We start from the raw sequence: 25,361 nt of genomic DNA, 5'->3' as shown, positions 1-25,361 counted from the left end.
ACCCCGTTGTATACATGTGTGTGTATGTGTGCCTATATATAATATATACACACACAGAGGGGGGGTGTTGAAAAGTTCCTGGCTTTGGATAAAAGAATACTGGAGGATCAACTACCATCGTTTAACATCTGCCTTCCATGCTGGCATGGGTGGAATAGTTTGCCAGGAGGTGGTCAGGCAGAAGCTTGCACCAGACATCTGTTACTATTTGGCAAGATTTTTACGGCTGGATACCCTTCCCAACACCAACCACTCAGCAGAGTGGACTTAGTGCTTTTTACATAGCACAAGCACAGGCGAGGTCAGTTTTGGCAAGGATTTTATAGCTGGATGTCCTTCCGAATGCCAACCATTTTACAGTGTGGACTGGGTGCTTTTTAAGTGACACCTACACTGACAGGGTCATCAAGTAACTTGCAAGACAAAAATCATTTGTGAGGAGAGAGGGCACTGAAGGAGGTGATCTTGTGTCAGATGATGAGACAGAGACACAGAAACAGATATCTTGCTGTACAGGAGGTACAAGGTTACCCGGCCAGAGAGAGAGAGAGAGAGAATGAAACCAGAAACACATGCACTGCTGCAAAGAGATACATGGTTACTCAACCTGAGGGAAGTGCAAGAGAAGGAGAGAGACAGAAAGTGGGTGACAGCAGGATATAGATGGTAGCAAAGTGCCAGGCATACTCACAATGGATGGGGATCAAAATATAAATGAGATAGTTGAGTAAAGGAAGAGAGAGATATAGATGGTGGCACATGCCAGGGTATAATATCCTTGAGGTTCGAAGGTCATAAGTGGCTGGATATTGCAAAAGGTGCAGGATTAGAGTTTGGGGAAGTGAGTCATAAAAACTTGGGTATATATAGACTGCTGGATAGTAATGATACAGAGAAACAGGGCCATGAGGACAAGACTGTAGAGTGAGAGGTAGGCATAGTGTGTGAAGGAGGAAATGTGAGGAAGAGATGTTGAGATATAGTTTGGTTTGTTGTAGTAGGGTATCTGAGAAGTTTTCTTGTTACATGATGTGGGTGGAACACACAGGTCAGAGGGTGCTAGTGGAAAGCAATGATATGATACAGTGAGACAAAACCAAGAGGACAGGATTGGGGAGTGGGAGGTAAGCATTGTGCATGATGTGGGAATGCAAGGAAGAGAAAAGATGTAGACATAGTTTTGTTTGCTGTGGTAGGGTGTGTGAGAAGTTTTCTTGTTAAGTGTGGCTGGCTTGTAAAACTCAGTTTCATTTATATGGGCGGGTCTTCTCAGGAACCTCATATTACCAGACATCTCTGTCTATTGTCATTTCCTCTGTGAGGCCCAGTCTCCTGAGATCAGTTCTTACCACTTCATCCCATGTCTTCCTGGGTCTCCCTCTTCCATGGGTACCATCCACTTTCAGTGATCGGTACTTCTTCATGCAGCTGTTTTCATTCACACACATCACATGTCCAAACCAATGTAGTCTTTTCTCTTGCATGCTACATTTGATTCCTCTTATGCCCAACTTTTCTCTCAATACATTTGCACTTTGCCGTACATATGCACCATTGTTGCACATCCAACAGAGCATACTACCTTTGTTTCTCTCCAGTCTACACATATCTTCTGCATTTAGAGCCCATGTCTCACTACCATGGAGTATAGCCATTCACACACAAGCATCATACAGTCTACCTTTTACTCTGAAAGAGTCCTTTTGTTGCTAAGAGGAAATAGTTCTCTGAACTTCCTCCACCCTATTCTTATTCTAGAAACAATACTTTCAGAGCATCTTCCACCATGGCTAGTTTGGTCACCTAGGTAACAGAAACTATCTACAACCTCAAGAGATCCTCCTAGGCATTTGAGAGAATCTAATTCCCGTGTGCTCTTAGTGTTTATTGGTCCTGCACATCTACCACATACAAAGACTATTTTATCTGTTAACCCTTTCATTACCATATTTATTTTGAGATGCTCTGTATTTCTTTCAATTACTTTAAATATAACAAAGAATTTAGTAAAATAACTTAGTTATCATTAAGCTAGTGTCAAGAACATAAATTGTGACTAAGGTTTGATGGAAGATTTTAATTAAAACCTTAAGAAAACAAGACATTTGTACTACAGAGCCAGAGCTGGTTTCAGCCGGGTTGGTAACAAAAGGGTTAATCTACTTGTGATTCCACTGCACCTCTTATGTTTCTATAGTTTACACTGGGTGCAACGAATGGAATTTCTTTCAACTTCTTTCCTACATATTTAGTAGGGCCATTTACCTGATAGAAAGAGTTTTATCTGTCTTACTAACAACAACTTTGGTCTTTACCAGGTTAACTTTAAGGCCCTTTGATTCCAGGTTTTGTTTCCATACCTGGAATTTCTTCTCCAATTCTGCAACAAGAGCAAGGTCATCAGCATTTAGCAGTTCCCACAGGCACCCAGTTTTGAATTCCTCTGTTATGGCCTGGAGGGCTATAATGAAAAAGAGTGGGTTGAGAACTAACTGAGCCCTGTACACTAAATTCATCACTGTATTCATGGCCGACTCTCACCTTATTGACAGCTTCACTGTACGTGGCTTGTACAGATCTAACAAACCACTCCTCTACTCCTAATTTCTTTAGAGTCCACCATATAACAGCAGGAAATTGATTTTATTCTTCACGTTCCCCTCTCAGATTCGCACACTTATTGCAGCAGTCTTTCAGTGTTTTCTAAGCCCTGTAAAAGAACTCAGAAGGTTGGACTGTCAATTGGGTCTTTCATGATAAAGCCAGGAACTTTTCAATAACCCCTTGTACACACACACACACACATATGAGGTTGTGCTGAAAAGTTTCTGGCTTTTGGATAAAAAAGACTACAGGGGGTGGTAGTTAATTATGATTTTATTCTCCATATTTACCTCTCAGATTGAAACACTTATTGCAGCAGTCCTTCAGTTTTTCTAAGTCCTGTAAAAGAACTTGGAAGATTGGGCCTCCAACTAAGCAGGTGTGAGAGGCTGGATCTGGCCATTTGAGTGGTTGAGTGTGCTGTAGAGCTGTCAAGAGGAAGACCCCAAAATGGTGCACATTCTCTCTCGGTGATCCCTCTATGAAACCTGGCATCCAGTATGCAGGGGTTTTTGAATGACTGAAATTGCACTAGCAAGCTGTTTCCAAACCTCTGGTAGCTTCATAATCTAATGAGATAAGGCATCTGTATTTATAAGTTGGGTAATATCTGATAAGAGACTTAGGTCTGCTATAACTGTCAATGGCTTTAAACATATGTAAAAATAGAAATGTCTTATTCAGTAAAAGCTGTTAGGAATTAATTCTGTCGTTTAGCTTTTTTCTTTTTGTTTTTTGTTTTTTATTTGTTAATTCTTCAATTAATGCATTTTCATGTGTAACTTGATAATTTGTGATATTGAAGAAGTTCTTATTTTATTCTCTATCATCATTCTAAACCATTCTGCATTCACAGTCATGTATTGTTTATGAATATACACATTTACATATCATTGGAAATGCTGGAGCAGTTGTTCTTACAGCTAGGTGGGTGGGTGGGGGTGTTTGTTAGGTTGTTTTTTTTTTTTTATTTCAATAAATGCACAACAGTGAAGCAAGTGTAACACATGCCACTTGGGTTATGGTAAGCTAAGGTTGGCAGATCCACTAACATAGGTTGGGGCAATCTGCCCTGGGTGGCACTTTTGGGGCTGCTGTAAGCAATGTTTCTTGTGGGGTCCAGGGGCGGCAAATGGAAAGGCTACCCCTATTGGCACACACTCTAGCTACACTAGTAGGCAGATGTATAAACAAAGATATTCTAGCCACAATCATTTCTACATGGTTGCATGATGTAAGAAATTTCGCTAGTATTTCTGGCGGTTCCAATGTCCCTATAATGCAGGGGTTCTCACCCAAGGGTCTATATGCTTTAGCAAACACTATTAGATCTTTAATATTTAGATTTTCCTGTCAAATTTATTTATTCACATTCTTTTGAATTAATCCTTCATTATCTCATAGCTTTGAGATTTTGATGATGTGATTATTTTTATGGTGGCATTTTAGGGTAGGTTCAAAAAACCAGTTCTGATTAGTTTGAGCATAAAACAGATTGAATATTTGAGCCAGATATGACCAGATTAAATGCTAAAGGGTTAAAAGGCTCTAAACCAGCATTTCTCAACCAAGGTCCATATTAAATTTTTTGTAGGGCCACACAACAAAATAGTTAATTGGGGATCCACAATGGTATTTTAAGGGCCCCTGAAAAAAATTTTCCTTTAGATGTCTATATTGGTATGTATTGCAAGAAACAGCTAGGTTTCTTTTTCTATCAGAGTAAATTGGGGGTCCACAGTAATTTTTCAGGGTCCATGAAAAAATTGTGTTTCAGACAGGTATATGTGCAATAAATTGATTATGCACCCATAATACATATATTTTAATAATTTTTATACAAGTCCTAATAATATTTAATTATAAATAATATAAAGGGATTTTTAAACATCAAATGGCTATGGGATTCCATAGATAGGAAATGGTTGAGAAGCCCTGCTATAAAGGCTCCCTCATTAAAAAGCTACAGCTTTGATGGCAATGAAGATATTTTTATAAAGAAGTGGAGACACAGGCAGAGGCAAAGTTGAGCAACTGGGTATATATGTTGAACTAAACAAAAGTCAGATGCAAATGTCAGTTATGTTTGTGACTGGATTATAAAAGTCCTCAGCTGATTGTATGTAGCAAAAATGACTAAACCAATCAGTCATGTCATAGACATAAGTAGACAATAAAAGCCAGGTAACAAAAACAAAAATACTGAGTGGATTTGGTATATAATGGATGTCCATGGAAGAGTAGGCTATCTGTCTTTCATTTGTTTCAGTCATTTGACTGCAGCCATGCTGGGACACCACCTTGAAGAATTTTTAGTCAAATGAATTGACTCCATCGTCATTGTTAAATGTCTGCCCTCCATGCTGGCACAGTTTGGACAGATTGACAGGAGCCGACCAGGTAGAAGTCTGCACCAGACTCCTGTGTCTGTTTAGACATGGTTTTTATGGCTGGATGCCCTTCCTAACACAAACCACCCTGAAGATTGGATTGATTGCTTTTTACAGGCACCAGCCCTGGCAGGTCACCAAATAACTTGCAAGACAAGGAATCTTTGAGAAGGGAAGGAGCATTGGAGGAGGTGATCTTTTGTCAAATGACTTATGGGGACGTAAACACACCAACACTGGTTGTCAAATGGTAGTAGCAGACAAGCATGCTCACACTCACTCACGCACACACACACACTCATCCACACGCACACACATATATCTGGCAGGCTTCTTGGTTTCTTTCTACCAAATTCACTCAGAAGACTTTAATATTTCACTCACTTATAGAATTGACCAAAATGTCAATTAATATTAAACTTATTTACTTAAATGTAATACTACATAACAAATAGACCTCCTAACTATTAAATAATATATTGTCTTACAAAACTATTTCTCAAAGTAAATTATATGTAATACGTTAAATCACATTATAATAAACATAATAAATTAAATAGGTATATGTATCATAACTAATGATTATCAAGAAATTATATATAAATTAATATTTTAACAATAATAATAATAAACATAATACAATTCAAAAATTAATATTCCTAAATATATATATATATATATATCTGGTTCTCTTAGGCCTTTTCTGTACAATCATGGTTGAATATGCTTGCGTGCTCTGAAGTTCCGAAGGTGAATGACTCCGTGGTTACAACGTCAGGTTTACAATTGTGAGGTTGTGAGTTCAATTCCTGGACTGGGCTGTGTGTTTTGTTCTTGTCAGTGGCATGGAGAAGAGAGGCTGGTATGCATGGGCAACTGCTGATCTTCCTTAAACAACCATGCCCAGACTTGTACCTCAGAGAGTAACTTTCTAGGTGCAATCCCATGATCAAAGGGTGGGGGTCACCCTATGAAGTTTTGATTTTTTTTCTTTACCCCCACCCCCGCCCTTCCAGCACCTCTATTTCATAGCATATATTCCTTTAAAATTTACTTAGAAAGTAATTCCATTGTGTCTGATTTTGGCATGTGAATGCAGCAATGTACTGTTGGTACATTGTATCATTTTATAATAAATGTTGAATAGGAAAATTTGAATAATGGTTTTATTTTCAGACTCAATGAGGAATAAATATTATGGCTGAAATTATATTGAAATTGAACATTTTTACATAACTCTGCTTATTCTCTCTCTCTCTCTCTCTCTTTCTCTCTCTCATGTTGATTTTTTTTTTTTAAGTTTTGCTTGGGGTTTTTTATGTCAGTTTTAATCTTTTAGTTATTGTGCAGAAACTTGGCAGAATTTTATTTATAAACATGTATGAATATCTGCCACGCACGCACTTTTGGGAGTGGATAAGTAGCAATTATTCTGGAACAACGGACTGTGTCTATAGCCATCACACAGCTGCCAGGATTGTCAAGATCAATATAGTTAATATTCTTGAAAAGTAGTTTACAAGTCAAAACCTGCAGGAACAAATGTGTGAATAGGGAATTACAGAAGACTGAGGAAAGGACTAAGTGTAGGTTATTGTGAAGTGGAGAGAAGAAAGAAGTCAGGACTGGCACAGCACCAACCAGCTCAAAGTAGCAAAACCCACTATTGTAGGAGCAGAAAATACGGAGAGAGGAGACAGTGCATCCTTTGGTTGGAGGCTGGGATGTGTTGGTAAGAAACTTCATGCCAGACAAGTGATCTTTCTTTGGATGTTTGTGTGAATAGCAGCAACACTGTCCCAGATGTGAGATGTGGAAACAGGTTTTTGCAAGGCTGCCAATGAGATTTTCAGCAAAACTCTCTTGTTCACAACCCTGTAACTTAGCATTTCTGCAAAAGGGACTGATAGAATAAGCACCAAATTTAAGAAAACCCAATGCTGGTGGCATGTAAAGAATACCTTTCAAGCATTGGGCTTCACGGAGGCAAAGTGGCTGAGTTCCTTTCAAGTGTTGGGCCTCACAGAGGTAAAGTGGCTGAGTTCCTTTCAAGTGTTGGGCCTCACAGAGGTAAAGTGGCTGAGTTCCTTTTGAGCATTGGGCCTCACTGAGGTAATGACCGAGACCTTTGGCATTGTCGTACTTGAGAAGAAGACCCATCAAGTCGAGCCAACTCACAGTCATGGCAGATACCAATGTCATGCAAATTGGCACCAATACCAGAGGCACATAAAAGCACCGGTTAAACTCTCAGAGTTGTTGGCATTAGAAAGAGCATCCAGCCATAGAAAACTATACCAAATCAGGCTGGAGTCTGGTGCAGCCTTCCAACGTACCAGCCTGGTCAAACTGTCCAACCCATGCCAGCATGGACAGCAGACATTAAATGATGAAATACAGGGTAGATTTATTTGACCTAAAGGTGCTACCCCTGTATAGCCACAGTCCAGTGACTGAAATAAGTAAAAGATGAAAAATATTAAAATTGAGGTGTCTGTAATTATGATTGTTTCAATTAATTCACCAGTATTTAAAGATAATGGATTTCACAGAAACTTTACAATGTACAAGTTCAATCCTCTACAATTAGACTGAAATGGTCCCGGCATTGGTAGAATCATTACAAACTGCTTGCAATATTTACTTGCAAACCTTTACATTCTAAGTTCAGATCCTACTGTAGTCAACTTTGCCCTCAGTCTTCTTAAAGGTTTGCAAAATACGACACCTGTTATATTGTGATTAATTTGATGTTCATATAAGGCATCTTAGATATAAGATTATAACAGAATGCATTATCTTTTGTCTTTCATAAGTTTGTACAATAGGTAACAATCATATACTGAGTTAGTTTTAGTTACACTTGTCTTAAAAATATGAGAGGTCCTGTTATCTGTTTTTACAAATGTCAGATTTTATGTGCAATTGGCTTGCATATGCTTGTATTGTTTTTGCTCTTGAGCTATTTTATTTTCCTAGTTTTTAAGAAAGTAAAGTACCAGAATTATAGTTGTTAAAATATGACTTCATATAACTGTTGTACTGGTGTTCATTCTACTTATGTTGTTAACACTTTCGATACCAACCTGGCTGAAACCGCCTCTGGCTCTGTAGTACAAATGTCTTGTTTTCATAAGTTTCGAATTAAAATCTTCCACCAAACCTTAGTCACAATTTATATTCCTAACAATATTGTGATACCTGTGCTGGTGGCATGTAAAAAACACCATCAGAACATGGTCAATGCCAGCGCCACATTCACTGGCTTCTGTGCCGGTGGCACGTAAAAAGCAATAACCGATCGTATCTGCTGCCAGCCTTGCCTGGCACGTAAAAAAAACCCACTACACTCCCGGAGTGGTTGGCGTTAGGAAGGGCATCCAGCTGTAGAAACATTACCAGATCAGACTGGAGACTGGTGCAGCCTCCTGGCTTCCCAGACCCCGGTCGAACCGTCCAACTCGTGCTAGCACGGAAAACGGACATTAAATGATGATGAACACCAGCTTAATGGTAACTAAGTTATTTTATTAAATTCTTTGTAATATTTAAAGTTAATTGAAAGAAACACAGAGTATCTTAAAATAAATACAGTAACAAAATGGTTAAAGAGCTCACGCAAAATATCATTCCCTCAATTAGCACAAGTTGAATTGATCTGGAAATTTTAAAAAGTTTTACATCTTTTATGTTTATTTATATTGTTTTTGTTTAACTAGTTATGTCTATTAATGTCAACTATTCGGTGACAGTTGTACAGGAGGTATCTGTTTTTAACGAAGCTGACTCAAGGAATTAATTTGCCTATATAATGTAGTAACAGTTGCAGGGTTTCAAATTACAACCTATTGTGCAAAACAAATATAATTAATGTTGTTGCTACCTATAAAAACATAGTAATTCAATGACTATCAATGTGGGCCTCTACATCTTATGAATCATCTGAGTAGCCAATAGATGGCTCACAATCATAAGGTAGTAAGTTCAATTTCCGGATCGGGCTGTGTTTTGTGTTCTTGAACAAGACACTTTATTTTACATTGCTACAGTTCATCCAGCTGTAGAAATGAGTTGTGACATCACTGGTGCCAAGCTGTATTAACCTTTCCCTTTTCCTTGGATAGCATCAGTGGTGTGGAAAGGAGAGACTGGTATGCATGGGTAACTGCTGGTCTTCCATAAACAACCTTGCCCAGACTTGTACCTCAGAGGGGAACTTTCTAGGTGCAACCCCAGAGTCATAGATGACTGAAGGAGGTCTTTACCCTTTACGCATACATAAACACTTTTTTATGAATTATACATGTGTATAGCTCAGTGGTTAGAATATCAGGCTTACAGTCACAAGTTGGTGAATTCGATTCCCAGACTGGGCTGTGTATTGTGTTCTTGAGCAAGACTCTTTATTCATGTTGCTCCATTTTAGTCAGCTGTAGAAATTGGTTGCTATATATGCCAATGGTTATCAATTTATTATGGGCTACTTACTGGTTCACTACATTTCTGAGTGCAAGTGTATGTCTAGAACTTGGAGCAAAGGAGTTTGTTCTCAGAGCAGCTGTCTTTTGTCACTGTTTACATCTTTAAGTGTATGTCAGTGAAGGTTGCAAGCTCACATATAATGACCCTTCATACAATTTCTATCTACTAAAATTTCACTCACGGATGTGAGTCAATCTAAAATGTTGTAGAAAATACTTTCACAACCTAGAGGATGGAAACTATGTGACAAGGAAGAAAGCTTCTGGATCATGCAGCCATGCCTGTGGCCTTCATCCTCATCACTATTATTTAATGTCCATTTTCTATGCTGGCATGGGTTGTACGGTTTGACAGAAACTGACCAGCTGAAGGGCTGTTCAGGCTCTATATCTCTTTTGGCATGGTTTCTACAGTATGTACGTGTATATGTTTGTGTGTCTGTGTTTGCCCCCAACATGGCTTGACAAACCGATGCTGGTGGGTTTACGTCCCCGTAACTTAGTGGTTCGGCAAAAAGAGACTGATAGAATAAGTACTAGGCTTACAAAGAATAAGTCCTGGTGTCGATTTGCTCGACTAAAGGCAGTGCTCCAGCATGGCCACGGTCACATGACTGAAACAACTAAAAGAGTAAAAGGGATATAAACTTCACTATTGTCATTTAATGAAATATTCCAATGAACCAAATGATATTATTGCACAGGTGTTAATTATGATGCTGAATTATGTATGTGTGAAATATATATATGTATGTATGTGTGTGTGTGTATATAATTTTATATTTCTTATATATTTCTTATTTTTTAGGTCACATTTTCTCTTCTTTTGACCTAAGCAAAACCGAAGATGTCTAAGGTTGCATTTAGTACGAATGGGAAAGTAATTGGACCAAAAACAGAGAAAAAGGTGGAATTCAGGTGTGTTTTTTTTTATTATTATTTTATTCTTTTACTAATTTTAGTTTTATAACTATAAACATGCTTAACCACAAAATTACTGCACCACTTGATTTTATTCTGTTAATCATTGGATGTGAGAGTTTGATATTAATCCTTAACTCTGTCTTGTTTTGTTTTCTGTTGATCTAGAAGCCTTTTCAGTAGATTATTAAACTGTAGTTCAAAATTTATTTATATGCCACTTATGTAGTGTAGTTTGTGTGCATCTTGAAAGAAATATGACCCTTTGAATCTTTGGCAGTTAGCATACGAAGGTAGAAGTCACATACCAGCTAGCTAAGAATAAATGACTTCCAGAGAATTAGCATCACTCCTTGTTCTGTTACTACTATTAGTTCCCTGGTGAAACTATTGGATGAAAGGAGAGCTGAAGACTTGATGGGAATGCTGGAGTTGGAAGAGTCGGTGGAGCAACTGGCAAGGGTGATTAGTGTGATGGTATGGACATGTGTTGAGGAGGGATGAGGATCATGTTCTGAGGAGAGTGCTTGAGTTTAAAGTGAATAAACCATGAAAGGGAGATCGACCACAGAAAATGTGAAGGGGGACAGATAGAGGAGGAGATTAGGAGGGTTGGCTTGAGGAGTGAGGATGCCCAAAACTTGGTGAGATGGTGTGGGAGCAGTTACTGAGTGAGGTAGATCCAGCCACCCCCGTTAACGGGGACAAACCTGGATTTCAAATATTGGAATTCAGTACAAAAGAATACATGTGTATTAATAGTTATGAGTGTATTTCTATGTGATCTTTCACATGCTGACACTGTAATAGAACTGCAGATATTATAACATATCTGGGCTTAATTACCTGCAGTCTTATGTTCTGCTGCATCAGTATCTAATTTATATTCAACATTTCTATAGTTAACAGAGGTTGCATGTCTTATGGATCAATTCAATCAACAGCACTCTTTGAGAAATTTGTGGTGAAAATGAAATAATTCTGTAGAATGAAATTCCATTACCTTCTTGAATTATCAGCTGAAGAATATGAAAATGAAATACCACTTGCCACTCAGGAATCAAAGCAATGTTGCAAAATTATGATCCACTGATTAGAAATGGATTTTGTTGCAACGCTTTAAGAAATGATCCTTAGTGTGATTTATTTCGGTGTAAATGTTGGTTTCAGATTTTGGCACAAGGCCAGCAATTTTAGGGAAGGAGATAAATTGATTACATCATTCCCAATGTTCAACTGGTACTTATTCTATTGATCCTGATAGGATGAAAGACAAAGTTGACCTCAGCAGAATTTGAACTTGGACGTGCTAACAATTGAGCCAGCTCACCACTCAATAATAATGGTTTCAAATTTTGGCACAAGGCCAGCAATTTCGATTACATCATTCCCAGTGCTCAACTGGTAATTATTTTATCAGCCCTGAAAGGACAAAAGGTAAAGTCAATCTCAGCCGAATTTGAACTCTGAATATAAAGATGGACGAAATACTGCTAAGCATTTTGCCTGGCATGCCAACAATTCTACCAGTTTACCACCTTACTTCAATGTAAACATTATTCTTTGACTGTTATTATGGAATCAGGAAGATTTGGGATTCAGTTTATGCTGTTAGGAGCATTACTTGAAAACAAGATGCACTTTCAGAAAAAAATAGTTAATTTACCACCTGTTGTTATTATATTCTTATGGTCATTTCTCTAAGAGTTCCTTAGAGATTTTGGTGCCATCAGTATATATGGTGCTAAAACTAACTGTAACACTTTCTAAATTGCTAATATTTCTTAATTCATTTAATTTAGAAATTGTAGCATTAACAATAATAATTTATTTCACCTTTAAAAGTGGTTTTACAATAAGTTTTCCATCAACAATGATATTCTATATAACTTGAATTTTGCTAAAAGATTGCATGTATGTGTGTCTATGTTTTGGTTTGCTTATCCGCTTGAAACATCACATAAAAGTGCATGAGGACCAATAAGTGGTTCATATTCTTGGAAGCAATCTTGTATGTAACATGTGCCAAAGAGTGTAGGTTACTTGCTGACCTGAAAAGCCACACACTCATACTGCTCATATGAGACCAATTCTTAAGTGCTTCAGGTGATGGCTATGCTTTAGAATGAGGAAGCAGCCATCATTTATATATACATGTATGTGTATATAATATGTTTATATATGTGATAAAGTAATGGGATCCAAAAGGATCATGGTTTAAGCAGTTAGTTAACCTCAAGCATAGATATGGCTTGTATTGGTAACATAAAACAAATTATATTCTTTCAGGAAAGTTTATTAAGCAGCATATGCCATACACCATGTATGGGGCACCATGTTAAATTAAATAGAAATTCTGATATGTGATTATAAATCAGTGAGTATACAGAATGGAGTTGGTAAATATGCACTACATTTGTTTCAAAAGGAAACTAAATAGAAATTATGTAACTTTGAAGTTATAGATGTTCAGTTTCCTTTGTTGTTGGGTACGTTTATCTGTTTACAATTCCATTGTCAAAAAGAGACCAAGAAGAAATTATTACACTTACAACAGTGGAATGGTGGGTGGAAGCAAGGTTTGGTTAAGGGACTGATGAAATTCATTATCAACAAGCAAACGGTAAAGAGAAAAGTGTCACAGAGTGGACTGAACATGGAACCACAGTTATGTTTGTATATTTTTGTGTGCACTTTTAGAAGACCTATTGCTGGGTTCAATGTTATATTTACTGATTATCACTCTTATACTTACCATGTCTAACTATATATCAGCATAATTCAGCTGTAGCTAATGCTTTAACAAACACGATTGAAAACTGAAAGACTATGTATGTTTGTTCTTAATTGATGTTGCTGTTATACCACTTGTCTTTTGCCAACAGAAGCTTCGTTTTTGTTTTCAGAAATTAATTGTAAAATCTATTTCAGTCTGGTATTTATTTTATCTAATATGTATATTTCTGGATATATATATTGTTTGTGCTCAGCTGACTTGTCAATAAATAAAATACAAAATTAAAATGTTTCTTGCTGTTTGCAGTTGGTATCTAATAGTAAAAGCTTTTAAGTATTATTGACTAAATTTAAATGTAATTCAAGTCTTAATTGTACACTATATGCAAGCGACTTTGCATTAAATGATGTATAATCTTTACTTTTGTTATTCATCTGTGGCCATGTTGGGGCAGCACTTTAAAAAAACAAAACATGAAATACTTTGCAGAAATTTTATATATATATATATATATATATATATATATATATATATATGTAAGACAATGTTCAGGCATAGCTGTAGTAAGAAGCTTGCTTCCCAACCACATGGTTCCAGATTCAGTCCCCACTGCATGGCGCGCTGGGCAAATGTCTTCTATTATAGCTTCGAGCAGACCAAAGCCTTGTGAGTGGATTTGGTAGACAGAAATGCTTTGTGGTATTTCGTCTGCTGTTACGTTCTGAGTTTAAATTCTGCTGAGGTCGACTTTGCCTTTCATCCTTTCGGGGTCAGTAAATTAAGTACCAGTTGATGTAATTGACTTAATCCCTTTGTCTGTCCTTGTTTGTCCCCTCTATGTTTAGCCCTTTGTGGGAAATAAGAAACTGAAAGCAGTTCAACAAAAATGACCAATAGAATAAGTACCAGGCTTTAAAAATAACTGCAGGGGGTCAATTCATTGACTAAAAATTCTTTGAAGCAGTGCTCCAACATGGCCAGTCTAATGACTGAAAAAACTTTTTAAATTAGAATACTAAAAAAGAAAAGAAAGAAAAAAATCTCACCCACAGAAATTGAAACGTAACTAATTTTGAATTTCCTAGGTTCGTTATATTTTGTCTATAAAAATAAAATATTTTTCTACTTTGCACCACTTTTCAGCATTAAGTTGCTTTTTTCTTTTTCTTTTAAATATCCAGGCCAATGACTTGGAGCCATCAAGGCACCATGTCTTTATAAATATGTTTACAAATCCAGTACATAGTGTAAGAACTGAATTAATGTGTACCTGAAGGAGATTAAAAAATGATAAAACCTGAAACCTGACATAGATAAATAAGTTTTCTGATGGTTTCTTTTCTTTTTTTTCTTCCTTTTTTTTTTGTAACATAATATTCTTCAACATTATCTTCACTGTTATCATTACCATCATGGCTACTACTACTACTAAACCTGATGATGATTATCATTACCATTAGTATCAACAGCACCAAAAATATTTTGCACTACTGTACTGTATTTTCCTTACTAACATCACTAACTACACAAGTTAAATAGGGAAATTTTTATGAAGTCATTTGACCTACTCAATGTAACATTCTCTCTCTCTCTCAAAAATTTCTCCAGCTTATTGAGGAATTAGATTAAATTATAAGATATTGTGCTTTCACTTCATCCAGAAGGCTGACTGGAAACTGGAATTTGTTCTGATCAAACATGCATGGCACTGCACTTTTGTTCAGTCTATAGCAAAAATAACCTCGTCTTCATCTTTGCAGTGATCCAGTTCTTAAAAATGGATTCAACTGCAGTACATCTGGGGAATAACGATAGATACTGTAACAAAGAATGGATTGTATTAGCCTAACAAAGGATGGATGTATTGGCTTAATTTGCTAGAAATAGTAGCCAATCACATCCTGCTGTCTTTAAAATGAAGTTTTAAGATAGTTTAATGTAGCATACACATTGTATCTGAATAAAAGACAGGGTTGTCATAGCTGGAATTCCTCTGATTGTAATCCTTCTTGATTAGCGCTGATCTAGAACTAAACAACAGCAACCAATAATCTTTTATCCATAGAAACAGATTAGCAGTAATCTCCATTTAAGTTATCATGATTGGTGCAGGCGTGATTGTGTGGTTCAGAAACTTCCCAGTCATGTTGTATCTGGTTCAGTTGCACTGCCTAGCACCTTGGGTAAGTGTCTTCTGCTATAGTTCTAGGCCAACTAAAGGCTTATGAGTGGATTTAGTACATAGAAACTGAAAGAAGCCTGTCTTTGTGTGTGTGTAAGCATTTAGTTCATAATTGCTAGTCCAACAAAATCTATTTTGTTTCACCTACAGTTCTTCAGGAGCTAAGTGTTTACTCACTTTCAGACATAGCTTCTTTGAACATATACACCCTGGAGTACACTCGGTAATGTAATTGCAAAGCAATAAAAAAAATTTGAGTATTAGTTGGTTGGATTCACAGCCTCTAACTTTCTTGGAATTAAAATAATAATTGAATGAGGACTATCTATTACTACTACTTGTCTGTGTATAAACTATCTCTGCATTGTTTATGACATAGCTTATGAGAGTGAGTGCATTTGAGTATGGCGTAGCAGGCCCTCAAAATGAATACTGCTGGAAAAATGGAGTTGATAAAGATGGACTTATCACTGAAGGACATACCTATCCCACCTAAATATAATGTCTAAAAGTTGATGAACCAACTATTGATCCCCTCTATTTTCTTATTGCTATATAAATTAATGGTAAAATATCTCTTTACCTTCACCCATTTAGTACACTCTGTAATGTAATTGCAATTCCATAAAAAAACACTTGTGTATTAATAATTGGGTATTCTACCAGCAGTATATTGGATAGATATTATACCTTAGTGGGTTGGATTCACAACCTCTAACTTTCTTGGAAATAAATATAAAGATATATATCATCATCATCATTTAACATGTTTTCCATGCTGGCATGTGTTAGTTTGATAGGAGCTGACCAGCTGAAGGGCTGCTCAGGCTCCATGTCTGTTTTGACCTGGTTTATAATACAGCTGGATGTCCTTCCTAATGCCAACTACATTACAAAGTGTAGTCTGTGCTTTTATACAGCACTGGCACAGGTCCTTTTTACAAGACAACATTACCTACAAGCCTGCAAGATTAGGGATGCTCAGTTGGTTGTTGTTGCTAAGCAACAAGACGGGTAAGGGTGATTAGGTGATGGTCTAGGGCTTAGGGGCAGGACACCCCAGACCTTGGGGAAAAAAAACTTTGGTCTTGTTGTAGTCGAGGGCTCTTCATTGACACCTGACGCCACTGGGAGGTGGCCCTCAAAGTTGCTGGAAATGGAGATCTCCAGGTCCAAATTCTTGGACGGCTGCTCAGTTGGAGAAGGTTGCAGAGGATGAACCTGTATGCAAGGCAACTATGTTTTTACTTAGCTTGACATGTCTTTTCAAGCTCAGCAAACTGCCAGGAGTCTCGGTCCCTTGTCATCCCTTCTCTGAGTCCTGATGTTTGTTGATCTTTCCTCACCACTTCGTACCACATCTTCCTGGGTCTACTCCTTCCACATGTTCCCTTTTCAATTAGAGAGAGACCAGCACCTCTTCATAATGTACGTGTGTTTGTGTGTACCCTTGTTTTGACATCATCCAATGATTGTGAAACAAGCATCATATATGTCATGTTCATTCCCTTCCTTCCATGACAAACAGGTCTGGTAATGGTGGGTAGGTGGAATACTATGTTGCTTTGAAATATGAGAGCTGGCCACAGAAAGGGTACCTAGCTGTAGTAACAGTCGCCTGGACATTAAACAATGATGTTACTCATTAAAAACTCATTTCGGTTATCAAAAATGACCCCTACAGAGCGCAGCTGCATAGCAAAATGAGACGATATATAAAAACCCATTGTCTTCAAATGACAGTTTTGTGTTTGACTTTGTGATCTTTTGTTCATAAATGCAAAATCCACCAACCTATTCAAATAAAGCTATTTCACATGTTGCATCTGTATGTGAAAATATATCTTCTACTTGTTTCAGTCATTAGACTGGAGCAATGCTTTGAAGAAATTTTAGTTGAATTAATCAACTCCAGTTGTTGTTTTGTTTTTGTTTTTTTCTTGTAAAGCCTGGTATTCTGTCAGTCTTTTTTGCTGAAATGCTAAGTTACAAGGATGCAAAAACACACCAGCACAGGTTGTCAAGTGGTAGTGATGGTGGGGTGGAAGGGGGAAAACAGACACAAAGACACACGTACATAAATATGTGGCTGTGTAGTAAGAAGCTTGCTTCCCAACCACATGGTTCCAGGTTCAGTCCCACTGCGTGGCACCTTAGGCAAGTATCTTTTACTATAGCCTCAGGCCGACCAAAGCCTTGTGAGTGCATTTGGTAGACAGAAACTGAAAGAAGCCCGTCGTATATATATAATGTGAGTTTTTCTGTCTGTATTTGTCTCCCCACCCATCACTGTTTGACAACTGGTGTTGGTGTCTTTATGTCTCTGTAGCTTAATGGTTTGGCAAAAGAGACCAATAGAATAAGTACTAGGCTTAAAAACCAAGCCCTGTACTTGATTGGTTCAATAAAATCCTTCAGGTGGTGCTCCAGCATGGCTAGTCAAAGTCCCACTGTCACACCTTGGGCAAGTGTCTTCTGTAGCCTCGGGCCAACCAAAGCCTTGTGAGTGGATTAGGTAGATGGAAACTGAAAGAAACCCATTGTGTATATATATATATATATATAATTGTCCCCCAGCATCGCTTGACAACTGATGCTAGTATGTTTACGTCCCCCTAACTTAGAGGTTCGGCAAAAGAGGCCGATAGAATAAGTACTAGCTTACAAAGAATAAGTCCTGAGGTCGATTTGCTCGACTAAAGGCAGTGCTCCAGCATGGTTGCACTCAAATGACTGAAACAAGTAAAAAAAAAGAACATACATACATACTAGATGAAGCTTCTTTCAGTTTCTGCCTACCTTATCCACTCACAAGGCTTTGGTCAGCTTGTGGCTACAGTTGAAGACACTTGCCCAAGGTGCCACACAGTAACAATGAACCCAGAACCATGTGGTTGGGAAGCAAATTTCTTCCACATAGCCATGAAAAATAAAGACAAAAAAAAAATCACATCATAATGTCAAATCTACACATCACTGGTTCTCATCTACAAGTTTAGACTTAAACGCAGCTTGTTCCATATAATGTTACTCTCTCTAATACATATTCACACACAGACACTCTCCACTCTACACAAAGCTGTTTTTGTTTTTCTACAACTAAATATTCAGACGCCACACAGATAAGTGGACAGATGATTTGGGCATCCAAGGTGTAAGATATATGTGGGCTACCTGCCAAAGTTTTGATGTGCTAGCTTTGCTCTCTTGGTCTGTTTGTGCAAAGGTGACAACCATTAATCAATAACAACAACAATAGCCATTATCACTATTATTGTTATCACCACCATTACTATCCAGTTGTCCTAGTTGATAAATCAATCCAGTATATTGTCTTAGGGCTGGCATTTCAACAAACACTGTTTTTGTATTCATTTGTGCCACGCACGTAGCAAATATTGTCTATAAACTGTTTTACCCAGTTATCATTTAACTGAAATTCACTCACACTCTCTCTCTTCTCTCTGTATTCTTTTATTCATTTACTTGTTACAGTCATTAAACTGCAGCCATGCTGGAGCACCATCTTGAAGGGTCTTAGTCAAACAAATTGTCCCCAGACTTATTTCTTAAGCCTAATACTTATTCTATCATCCGTTATGCTGAACCACTAAGTTACGGGGGTGTAAACACACCAACACCAGTTTCAAATAGTGTTTAAGGGAACAGACCACAAAGATACACGCACACACACACACATATATATTGAGTTAGTGCATAATTATTGCGGCTTTTTTTTTTTTTTTTAACAAATTTTATTCAACAAAAGCAACATGTAACAAAAACATCTTTAAATGATTATTCTGGAGCATATTCACCATCTACTTCAATTACTGCTTTCCATTTGCTTGGCAGATGGTTAGACCATCATTTAAAGATGTTTTTGTTGAATAAAATCTGTCGAAAACAAGCTGAAATAATTATGCACCAACCCTATATATACACACACACACACACACACACATGACAGGCTTTTTTCAGCTTTTGTCTACCAAATCCACTCACAAGGTTTTGGTCAGCCTGAAGTTGCAGTAGAAGACACTTGCCGATAGTGCCAGACAGTGGGACTGAACCTAGAACTATGTCGTTGGGAAGCAAACTTCTTGCTATGCCTGCGCTTGTATACATACATATATATATATGTATGTATATATAATTTTTTGCGTAATGAGATAAAAAATCAAGGCTGTATAGATATTAGGGCATTTATAGATAGGTCTTACAACTGTTTCTAGAATATTTATTATATCCCTTCATTGGAGATGCTGTGAGAGGAAAAATTAAGTCATATATATATGAAAATAATGTAATATAGCATGAAAGCAGCACACTGTGTAAAATGGGTAATGTTTAAATGAATATCCAGCTCTTAAAAGAAACCATGCCAAAAATGCAACAAGTGGTCCTTTGATGTGTCTGATAGGGATATATAACTCCTTGAATTTGGGTGGCAGCTTAACCAACTCATTCAAGCATGGAAAGAGGATATATAAAGATAATTACAAATGAAAATTGTTGTCAGTATCAAACATAAGAGAAATATATTAAGCCTTTCTATTTATAAAATGGAAGTTGAAGTGAACTCTTGTGTAATCTGGACTCACCAATTTGAAATCCCATTGTGATACTACTAAGGGTATGGAAACAGTATGAAAAAATAAATAAACAAGAGCACTCAGAGAGCGCAAACCTCTGCCAAGGCAACACCAGCGTTCTCTCAATGATTAGCTGGAAATTATTTTTTAAATGAGAATGTCTGAAATAAACTGACTGCTCTCACTAATGAGAATACTAAAATTGAACCCTACCATTTTAAAAAATTAAGTAAAAAAAAAAAAAAAAAAACAGGAAAAATAATCCAGAATCCTTGTCCAGTAACAGATTGATCCTAAAATCTAATCAGTTCGTGCTAGTCATGGGGCCAAACATCCCTGAAAGTTTTATCTGAATCCATCCTGTGGTTCTTGAGATATCTTGTCCACAGACAAACAAACAAACATGATTGGAAACAATACATCTGCCTTCACTAAGATCGAGGTCATAAAACTGCAAAAAAATATGAAGTAAAATATATATTTCACTAAAATAATGAAGTGCTTATGTACCAACTATTAGATAGAAAAACTATTTCTTTCAAATTACAGCTTTCTTAAAAAAGTACAGTATACATTGGATAATGCAGCCACCTCAAAAAGAGTGGTTTATTTGTAGATTTCCTGAATCAGTTTTGACTTGGAGCTAAATGTTGTAAAACATTTAATCTTGTCTGCTTTCATTTGAATCATCTCAATGAAATTATTAAAAGATACTGCTAATGCTATCACTCCTCTCCTAGTCAAGGAGACTTTGCCTTGCAAGTTTACTTGGTGACCCTACAAGTGTCATGAAAAAAGGGCACCTTACGCTCTGTGAGGTGATTGGCGTTAGGAAGAGCATCCAGCTGCAGAAACCATGCCTAGACAGACAACAGAGCTTGGCACAGTCTTCTGGTTTGCCAGCAAGAAAAACAAACATTAAATGATGATTGTAGTGATGATGGAATCAACAGAAATAATGAATAATCTGTCAAAATTTATATAATACCTTCTGAACTAAGTCTACAATTCTAAACTTAAAGCAGAGTTGCAGAAGTGATCAGGACCATATCACTGTTCAGAAAATACCATAGACTAGTTTATAAATTTCAAAAGTTGTATGTAAGCTGTTAATTTATTTAGCATTAATTGTGACTCATGAATGGAGACGGCATCAGAGTTTTAAACGGAATCTCTTTGGTTTTCTTATTTTCTAGTGAACTACAAACTACATGAGATTTCTTTTTACATTATGGTTACATATTATCTCTTTAGTGAGAAATGGGCCAAAAGTAAGTGCATGATGTGTTCGGTCAGGGATGTCGATAAGTATGAAAACTATATGGTACTGACAGTTCAGGATGGCAGTGTGAATTGAGTGCTAGAGCCAGGAGCTGTATATAATGAAATCAGAGACGGTCACAAGTTCAAATGGTTGCCCTCAGTGCGGAATAAGATATGATTGATCTATTACTGGTCGTTCAAAGAGTAATAAGACACCCTATTAAAATGAGTGATATAGAGATTTGATAAAAAGTAGCCGTAAAAAAATAAAAACATTGACAAAAGAGAGAAGCAGAAAGAATGTCACATATTAGGTGTCACAATATTAAGATATGAGAATACACTGACTGGTTTCAATTACAAATCATTAATACAAACCAGTGAAACAGTTTGTGTTTGATGTGTAAACTTTATATGATGAATGCAAGTAAATATACTTGAACGTTTAACACCTTACAGGTGTGCGTATGTGTGTGTATTTGCATGGCTAACACCATAAATATTTCAATATGAAAAATGTGGAATGTATTTTTTGATATATAAAGTTCAAGTTGAAACATGCTTATATAATCTATTTTTGCTTAGGGTGCCTTTAAGCCTGGATTAAGTCAAAAACCTAAACTTGTTTGTTCAGTTTTGTTTTTGTTTGTCTAATTTTTAATTCTTAGCTGCTTGCAATATAGGTTTAGATTTATCAGATGAAAACTATTATTAGCTTGTCATGGAGTGGTGATGATGTGTCTGTTGTATGTATGTATTACAGTGGTTAGGGCAGCGGACTCGCGGTTGTAGGATCGCGATTTCGATTCCCAGACCGAATGTTGTCAGTACTTATTGAGCGAAAACACCTAAAGCCCCACGAGGCTCTGGCAGGGGGTGATGGCGATCCCTGCTGTACTCTTTTGCCACAACTTTTTCTCACTCTTTCCTCTGTTGGCCTACTCGCTTAGCCAGTGGGGTGGCATCATTTGGAGGCTAAAACAATGCGAAGCACATTGTGACCAGCGATGTGTAGCAACATCTGATATATATATAGTGTTCAGTAGAAAAATAGCAAACTGCAACAGTATTTCTGTGTTCAAATCTTTCCCTAGTTGACCTTACCTTTTAATTTCCACTTTGGGTTTCATAATGCTACTACTGGATCCTGTATTTAGAGGCTTAAAGCTAATTTGATTAAAACTACCCCACACTCAAATTTGCAACAAATATAGACTAAAAAGCCATTGACTTTGTGACCCAATCAACACCTTTTCCTCTTGGTTGTTCAGCAAACAATTCAAAGGTTACTACAAATAATTGTCTCTGTCAGACATGGTGAAATGGTCAAATCATTAGGGAATTGGTAGCTAATTCAGATCTTACCGTTATCAACTTGGCTTACATTATTCTAGATTTAATAAAGTACCACTTGGGTTGATTTATGTTCTTATAATGCATTCTAAATGTGAATGGAATTATTACAGAATGGTATTGTGGGCGGTGAGCTGGCAGAAACGTTAGCACGCCAGGCGAAATGCTTATCACTATTTCGTTTGCCGTTACGTTCTGAGTTCAAATTCCGCCGAGGTCGACTTTGCCTTTCATCCTTTCGGAGTCGATAAATTAAGTACTAGTTACAGTATTATGTCATTTCCTTTTTTTTCTTTTTCTTAAGAGTGATTTGCTAGAGATTTGGCTGCTATTTCCAGCACTCTAAGTGCCCATGTACAGTTCATGCTTGTATTGATAGGGAGAAAGGATACCTTTTGCTTGAACTGAGTAGTAGTATTTGTTGTAGTTTTGTATGCAGGAGGGACTAAAATAATGGTATTGGTTGCCCACTTTACTCAGTCTTAGATGGATTGGAGATAAAATTTAAAAAAAAAAAAAGAGAACAGGGAAAGAGATTATGATAGCTAAGTAAAGACTGGGTTTTAAGGTAAGATAGAGATCAATAGTGGTGTGTTAGCAAATGTATAAAATAACTTGTGCGGGTAGGATGGCAAATGATCCAGCTTCTACTGTATCGACTGTGTTGGTTGAGTTCAAAGAGACAGAACAGTTGTGTTTATTGAAACCACTAACAGTAATGACTTGAGGGAGAGAGGTGTAGTGGCAGATGTTACAAAGGTGATGGGCATCAGATAAACTTTGTGGAATAGAGCAACTGTAAACCTCTATTACTAATGTCCTGTTTAAACAGTAGGGAAAGTTTATTCTATGTAAGGACTGTGACCCTTCTTCAGAAACTATACTATAGAATATATCAGTGGTTCTCAACTAGGGTCCATGCAATGAAATAGTAAATTGGGAATCTACAATAAGGGCTTTTTAAAACAATTTGCTTTAGGTGTAAGTGTTGATATGTATTACAAAAAACAACTTGGTTTCTTTCTCTGATGTTTTACATAGTTCAACCTACATAAGTTAATGGGTGAAAAACAAAATAAGAACTTTGAAAGAAGTTTCTATGAAACTATTTTTAAACATTGAATGGCTGTGGGGGTCCACTAGAATAAAATAGTAATGAAAGGTGTCCACAGATAAAAAAAAAACAATGAGTCCCTGTTTTAGATGTATGTATTGCAAGAAACAGCTAGGTTTCTTTCTCTAACATTTTACATGCTTCAACCTTCACAAGTTAATGTGTGATAAACAAAATAGAAATTTTGGAAGAAGTTTCTATAAAATTAATTTTTAAACACTGAATGGCTATGGGGGTTGACCAGAATAAAATGGTAATCAAAGAGGTCCATTGATTAAAAAATGGTTGAGAACCCCTGCATTAGATGTATTTATTGGTATGTATTGCAAGAAACAGCTAGGTTTCTTTCTCTAACATTTTACGTAGTTCAACCTACTCAAGTTAATGTGTGAAAAACTGGTCAAGAACCTCCTTTAGAATATATCTTGTACAAAGAGAGGCCGTCGACAAAAGATTTTGTGTCTGGTAGACATGTGTGTCTAGGAAAGGAATTATCACTATGTACACAGTCATTAAATGGATATATGTGTTAGACCACCTGCTTATAGCTAGCTAGTTTATATGTATTACCCTCTCAGCACTTATTTCTTTATGCATCTAGTTCTAATAAATTGGCACCAGGTCATCTGGTAATATAATCTGTACTTATATACTGCTGACCTATTTAAGCAAGATGTACATTCTGTGTACTTAGTAGTACTAAAGCCAGAATTAAGCACTATTTTTGAAAACCTTTACAGCTCCTGGAGACATTTTCCTTTGCATCATTCTTAAATTTTCCAATTCTTCATGTTTAGTTCTCTTGTTTTCTCAAGCTTGTCTTTAATTCAAATTATTCATGTAAATCAAAGCTTCCCAATGTCTATTAGAAAAAAAAATAGAATTTAGAATCAGAAGTTAGCAATTCTCATTTTTTGCACTCTGGAATATAGCTTTTGGTAGAATGCTATTTTAGTTTTCTATAGTCGTTTTGGTATTTTGTGGTTCCCTCTTCTTTTATTGCTTTCATTTGAGCTTTTTGTTTGAATAAAGTAGAAAGACCATAAAACAAAATAGATCCAAAAACAAACTATGAAAGAATTCAACAAGTTCATAAAATCATTGAAATGCATCAGGCTCAACTGACAACATGAACAAAAAAAAAAAGCTGACGGAATTCCAAGAAACTCCATTGGAAACAACAGAAGATATCAACAAAGAAGATGGGTGATTTGGATAGATTATGAGAAAAAGTTGATGATAGTGTACTCTAAGCCAAAAGATAAGGAGGAAAATAAATTATAGTAAGGAAGTAATGGCTGAGTCAATGAGAATAATGACTTTCAAATGATAACTTAAATTTAAGACTGTTGCAGTGAATGCCATGATTTATTAAATCATTTTCAACTTCCAATATACATGTTGTTCTTTTACTCTTTAATCCTTCAGCATTTAAACCAGCCAAAACATTCTACCTATTTTTAAGTCCAAACTTGCCAGATCCATCTCCTCACACCTATCCCACATGGTCATTCTAAAAATTACATTCACATCATCCAAATTTCAAAGCTGAAAGATAATGCATGATTAATTCAAAGTAATGTGAATGAATAAACTTTACATTTGGCAGAGTAATCTGAATGCTAAAGAGTTAAATGTGTATCAACTTATGGTTAAAATATTACTGTTTTGTGCATGTATTCTATGTGGGACGCAGATTGAATAAGGACTTCTGATCTAAT

General features: G+C 36.6%; 1 protein-coding gene across 2 annotated transcripts in view; it reads left to right on the top strand.

The window, feature by feature from the left end:
• The window catches only part of LOC115222572, a 101,070-nt gene that overhangs the window by 8,664 nt on the left and 67,045 nt on the right, over window positions 1-25,361 (top strand). For both annotated transcript variants that reach the window (XM_029792848.2, XM_036511523.1), the window contains exon 2: window positions 10,284-10,393. In XM_029792848.2, coding sequence (XP_029648708.1) covers window positions 10,323-10,393 — 71 coding nt within the window. In that variant the 5' untranslated portion in view covers window positions 10,284-10,322. The remainder of the gene's footprint in view (window positions 1-10,283; window positions 10,394-25,361) is intronic.

The sequence above is a fragment of the Octopus sinensis genome, linkage group LG20, assembly GCF_006345805.1.
Source record: "Octopus sinensis linkage group LG20, ASM634580v1, whole genome shotgun sequence".
In the NCBI taxonomy this organism is placed as follows: Eukaryota; Metazoa; Mollusca; class Cephalopoda; order Octopoda; family Octopodidae; genus Octopus; species Octopus sinensis.
Note: the sequence above shows the minus strand (reverse complement) of the source record. Positions and strands in the feature narration are given on the sequence as shown.